At 40.5% G+C, this 6192-nt stretch overlaps 1 protein-coding gene across 1 annotated transcript in view; it reads right to left on the reverse strand.

The window, feature by feature from the left end:
- Nucleotides 1–567: 567 nt before the first annotated feature.
- Nucleotides 568–6192, reverse strand: part of znf687a (zinc finger protein 687a) — a 15468-nt gene continuing 9843 nt past the window's right edge. Inside the window, exons 12-19 of the mRNA XM_007556248.2 lie at nucleotides 6003–6163; nucleotides 4729–4913; nucleotides 4389–4565; nucleotides 4141–4303; nucleotides 3830–4051; nucleotides 3622–3734; nucleotides 2849–2951; nucleotides 568–2751 (exon numbers count right to left, since the gene is read on the reverse strand). Coding sequence (XP_007556310.1) covers nucleotides 2140–2751; nucleotides 2849–2951; nucleotides 3622–3734; nucleotides 3830–4051; nucleotides 4141–4303; nucleotides 4389–4565; nucleotides 4729–4913; nucleotides 6003–6163 — 1736 coding nt within the window. The 3' untranslated portion in view covers nucleotides 568–2139. The remainder of the gene's footprint in view (nucleotides 2752–2848; nucleotides 2952–3621; nucleotides 3735–3829; nucleotides 4052–4140; nucleotides 4304–4388; nucleotides 4566–4728; nucleotides 4914–6002; nucleotides 6164–6192) is intronic.

The following is a 6192-nucleotide window of genomic DNA, read 5'->3' on the forward strand; positions in this document are numbered from 1 at the left end:
CAGAAAATGTTTGGAAACCACTGGGGGGGCACAGAAGAAAAAGTTTGGGAACCACTGACTTAAACTATGTACTGATTATTGCTAAGCTTTTATTAAATGTATATTCATAAGAGTATATTTTACTAGAACAAAGAGAAATATTGGATGTACAATTTATATTTTGTTTGGAAAACCACACCTGTTGATGAAATGTTGGAAAGTAAATAAATTCATTAAAGTACCTAAGCAAAAAAAAACATTTCATGTTTATTTCATGAAAAATGTTTAAGTTAGAAAGTATTGTATTGATGGAAATAAAAAAAATGGCATTGATATTTTTTGGTGAAAGAACAGAAAATATGTTATTGAACCAAAAATCAGCCTGACCCACTAAATTAAATTGACGAGAAAAAACTGAAACCAATACATTTATAGTGGCCGTGTTTATCGCAATTAGATATTGTGGCTAAAAATAAATAAAAAAAACCTAAATCTGTTAAATCATAACCCAGTTAAGGTTTCTACGCACAAAATTCTTTGGTTTGATGTTGAACACCGATGTGATCAGTAACTACAGGTACAACTTCATTTGTGCATATTAATCATTTTAATGTTTTACACATGCCTCAGACTAAAGAAAAACAATGCTCATCATTTGCTAAGAGAAGCATAAAAAGTAGACAAACATCAAATATACTTTTTCTTTACAGTACTCTGTTCAAGCAAGATTTACAGAAACATCTGGTTGTGTAACAAATACATCATTTACTTCCATTTTCAGCTCATTGAGATATAAATCAGTTCATTTTACAGAAAGTACATTCAATTTAAAAAGGGGTTCAAAGCCGTTTGACAGTTTCACACAGTAAATTGGATTCGAGTCACATTCCAGAGCACACAGCTTGTTTTATTTATTTTTTTTCAATGAACATTTAAAATATAAATTATTTCTTGTCCTGTCACACCAATACATTTTATTTTTATACAGAAAACAAAGCTGAAAAGGAAGATTTTTACCGCCTGTGAGGGAAAATAAAAATAAAAAGGCTCCAGTTTGATCTAAAAAAAAACAAACAAAAAAAGTTTCATTTGCTAATTTTATAATTCTGGAGAAATCTAAATTGAGAATGGAAATTTTCATCATTCCCATATTTAAAAAAAATCAACTCTACATGTCTAAAACATTGAGGATTTTTTCAAAAGGGAATTTTTTTTTCTTCAGCTTGTATTCTTATCCTGTTGATTATTCAAAACAAAATAATCATTAAATGCAGTCGCTGCTGTTTTGACCCCTGGACCTTTTGAGATTGGGGTTTGAAACTGGACCTGCTTTTAAGCTCTGACATGCTTTTAAAAAATGTTTACAGACAAAAGATTACAGACTGCTTCAAAGAATAAATTTAGTGTACAATAATTCAGACAAGAGCTGACATTTTGAAACCGAGGTGAATAAAATACTGAAAAAAAAGTGATGTACCAAAAAGAAGCCAAGTTCAGAAAAGTTAAATATTTAACATGTAAAATGTCCAGAATGGGACAAAAAAAATGTCTGAAAACCTATAGCTTTGAGTCTGGAATTTTGCAATGGAAAATGTATAGAAACTCAGTTTTAATACGTCACGAAAATGTAAACAAATCATCTACAGTTAAGTTACTAAACTCAGAACAAGTTTTGGAAAATGATTTTCAGAAACTGAACACAATTCAAACCACTTCGGTGATTCTTAGCACAGGATTTTAGAGCGCGCCTCTTGATGAATCGCCTCAGTCGCCTTAAAAATGACTCGAAACTAAAATTTCATCAGCAATATTAAATGTCAAGTGAAATTGCTTTCATGATCACAGCAGGATTGAGTTAATACAACAGTCACAGTTTTCTACAGGCACGTGATTAATGTGAATGAGTCAAAGCAGGGAAACTGGAGGTTAAAAATCAGATCAGTATCCTGATGAAACGGAAAGTAAGCAGCAGATCCTGAGAATCAGAGGGTTAAGGCTTTTCTCGAACAGTCAGAAACATTAAACTGTTTTACAAGCTTCAAATGAACAATCTTTGGTTGAATTAGTGCATAGATGCAGGGGCCCGGATATGAATGACAGATTCAAAAAAGGCACTTACAGATTTTCTTAAAATGAACCATTTGCTTTCCGTTACTCATTCTAGGTGGTCTTCCCTGCGTTTCTTGCGATAATAAAAGCCATCCCGTGAGTTCTGAAGTGTGTGTTGAGATCTGTCGCTTTTTCAAAGTGTCTACCGCACACCTTGCAGGCCAGCGCTCCGTCGTCATCCTTCCCCTGACCCGCCAGAGGCTGACCGGAGGGCGAAGCAGGCTCGGAGCCGTTCAGGGAGCTCCTGTCGTCGTGGTTCTTGGCGTTTCCAGCAGAGGGCGACGGAGACACGACGGGGCTCTGCTGGCTGTCGCTGAAAGCATCTTTGACCTTGTGGATGATGAAGCGATGGCGGGACAGGGAGGACGGGGATGTGAAGCAGGCGCCACACTGCAGACACTGCAGGCCGCCGCCCTCCGTCCCGCCTCGCCTGTGCTGGCTGATGTGCTCCAGGAACCTCGGCTTGTCCTCCGTGGTGAAGCCGCAGGGAGCGCAGCTGAACCCGGACTCGGGCTGGACGTACGGCGCGGCGGTCGATCGCACCTTCTTCGCTGAACTCGCTCTGTCCGTCGCCTCTGCGTCGTGCTCCGTCTTCACTCGACGTCTCTTGCGGGTCGCCGAGCCGCTGTCGTGCTCCGAAGAGCTTTCGGCTTCGTCGGCCCCCTGCGTGCAGAGCAGACACAAACATTCAAGCGTTTTCCATCCGGCTCGTCTCCAGCTTCGGCTTCCTGTTGGAGGTTCAGCAGTGAAAGCAGCTCACCAAGAGCGAGTCCTGTCCCGGGCTGGTCATGCTGTGTCTCATCTGGATGTGCCGCTCCAACATCGACCTGCTGCTGAACGCTTTCTTACTCTCAGAACAATATCTAAAAAATAACACAAACTTAGTGTCTATAGAAAAAAAAGCTTTTATTATGGTATAATATATTTTTTAAAAAGTTAATGTTGCCGTTTTGGTAAACTTTACAATCATTGCACTTCATTTTTATTATTGTAAACTTTAAAGTAGCTCTCACTGTGTTGGAACTAGAATGTAAAAATAAAAAAATAAAAAAAAAACTGTATATGATGATGATTTTAAATCTGCAAAGTTTGTGATGACAATATTAGTTGCACATCTTGAGCAGTCAATCCGTGTCAGCTGTGGCGACTGACAGCAGTGAGAGGCTGAATCATCACATTAGTAAGCAAACCCAGCCTACGGCACCGGGAATACAATCATTTATTTTCAAACACTGCCTAGCTATATCAGTTTTCCACACATCAATGTTGAAATGATGAGGATACAGTAGTAAAAAAAAATGTCCAGGCCTAATTGGAGCTCAAAATGTGTCACTTATCAAAATAAAATTGTACTTAGAGGCATTTCAATGTTTAATTTCAATTGCTGAAATGAATTCATTTTTTGACAAGTTTCTAATCTGATGATGCCGATTCTGAAAAATCTAAGATCTGTACACTGGCTTGTCATTTTCCACCACTGGCATGGAAAATTAAATATTAAATAAGCAAGAGATTTGGACCGAATAAACTCACTGGCAGCGGAAGCCGCGGTTCATGACTTTGTGTTTGTCTCTGATGTGGCGCCTCATGCTGGACGTGGTGGTGAAGGAGCTCTCACATTTGTTGCAGGGAAACTTCTTCAGAAACTAAGACATCATAGAAAATAATAAGCATACATCAGCTCATTTCTATTTTTGCCTAATAATTTCTAGTGCAAGCCTTCAGAGATGCGTCCCCTGACCTTGCCGTGCTGCTCGCCCATATGAGAAATGTATTCCTCCCGCTCTGTGAACTGGGTGTTGCACGAGCGACATTTCCACACTGTAGGCGCTTTCATCCTTTCGGGCTTCACTTTCTCCTTCCCCATCCATTCCTCCTCTGAGCTCTCGGGTTTTCCAGCTAAATGCGAGACGGCCGCTGGAGGTGAAGGCAGCTCTTCCTTCAACGTGGGAGCCTTGTGGGTCTGAAGCAGAGAAAGAGCCAAACATAAACCATCAGACAAAGGCTGGGGAAGAGTTTTGTGAGGTTACCTTAATGCGCACGGACACGTACCCTGAAATGATCCAGCAGGGAATTCCTCTGAGAAAACAGCTTGGTGCATTCAGGGCATTTGAACACATGCACCTTCTGATTGGCCAAGTGAGTGTCGAAGTGGGTGTACAGCAGCGGCTTGTGAGTGAAAACTGTGTCACACATGACGCATTTATAAATCAGCCTGTAAGGAGTCAGAAAACAGTCAGGAAACTGAAACGAACACGATTTGTTTAGAGAGCAGGTGGACATGAATGAACAGCGTTTACATGGCCTTTGCGTCCGTGAGGTCTGAATGCTGAGCTGAGATGTGGTTCTGGATGCTGGGGGCAGATTTGAAGGCCATGGGGCAGCTGGGGCATTTATGGAACATGTCGCAATGAGCCTGCTGGATGTGGGACTTCACAGAGTTCAGCCCCCCAAACACCACCAGGCAACTGGAACATCTGCACCGAGCAACGGGATCAGACTGAGAAACATGACTGGTGCAGAGGATTTTTTTATCAACAACAACACCCGCAGTAAAGAAAGCGAATCCTTACACCTCCACTGGGACAAAAACAACTTTATGGGGGTTTAGAAGCACAGAAGTGCTTGCTTTTAATGCACCTGTAGCCGATGCGGCGGGAAAAGTGCAAGCAGCTCTCCTGCAGGTGCTTTTGAAGCAGCTGCTGCTTGGCGGTGCCGCCGCACTCTGGGCAGACGTGCGGCGAGGAGCCTTGGTGGATTCGCTGATGGGCTGCGGCGCTGCAGCTGTTGGGCAGGAGCATGGGAGGAGAGCACTCTGTGCAAGACTACAGGGAGCAGGAAGGACATAAATAAGAAATGGGTGAAAACTACGTATTTGACATAAAAATGCTCACATTCCTGCAGATTATAACTTGAGGCCAACATACTCATTTTAAAACGCTGGGTCGGTTTAAAGCTTCCAAATGCCCTTTTACACATTCTGTCACACTAAAACTGCAAACATGCTTTAAACACTGCGATGAAACTGAAATGCAGCTTTTTACCAAAGAGTTTCTAAAGGCTGAACTTCTGAGTGATGAAGAGGAGAGCGCAAGCTGACGAGCAAAATGAAAGTGAGACTGAGAAAGTCTCACTGTTCAATTTTTGACACAGAAAAAGGTTTCTCTGGAGACGGTAGTGAGCAGGAGCAAGATGTAGTCAATGGCTACTGCATTTTGCCCATACATATTTCATTAATAGTAAAAAAAAAATAATAATCTGTGTAAATATTTCATGTTTCAACATTAAAACCTGTGGCTTATAAACACGTGCAGCCTATTTATGTGCAACTTTTTTTTTCCAGTTAGTGGGTGCAGCTTATATTGCTTCCTTTTTACATTTCAACCATTCAACTTTTTCCATGTTCTGCTCATTTAATACATTCCCCCTATGTCTTTTGGTATGGACATATGCTGCTGTATATATAATATATTCAGCTTTTTGTGATCATCTTTGGCGTCATTGAAATGAATCAAGACATCCCATAAATTGTGAAAAAATTATGCTACAAATTGTGCGCTCTTTCACAGCTACTTCCACGTACTTTCATCTAGAAACACCGTTAAAACTTTAAAATCTGTCATATCCTTTGCCTACTTCTGCTTATTTCAGCTTTTTAATATATTTTACAGATTTCACAAAATTCCTCTTTGTGTTTTTGCTCTCATTTTGTTCAGTCTTCAGATAAAAAAGAAACACTGTCCCACTTGCTCCGAGGGTTCCCGATATAACCTTTTTAACTCACTCTCCAACGCCAATTCCGACCAACAACTTACTCCAGTCTAACGCCAACAACACAGAAGTGATTGTTTTTGGTTTCAACCATCTTATTACCTTCACTCTTGTTTATAAAAGTCCACATAAGTAAAACTTACAGTGCTTTTAGCCGGTTTGACCTCTTGGAAATGGTCAGAAACCTCCTCTTTGCTGCCAAACTGAGTCTGACATTCAGGGCATTTATTATTTGTGTACACCAACATATCCGTTTCTTTCTTGGATGGTGCAGCGTGATGTGCTGGCTTTTGAGGGACCGGGCCTAAAAAAAAAAATAAAAAAAAAAAAAAA

The sequence above is a fragment of the Poecilia formosa genome, unplaced genomic scaffold, assembly GCF_000485575.1.
Source record: "Poecilia formosa unplaced genomic scaffold, Poecilia_formosa-5.1.2 Scaffold77, whole genome shotgun sequence".
NCBI lineage: Eukaryota > Metazoa > Chordata > Actinopteri > Cyprinodontiformes > Poeciliidae > Poecilia > Poecilia formosa.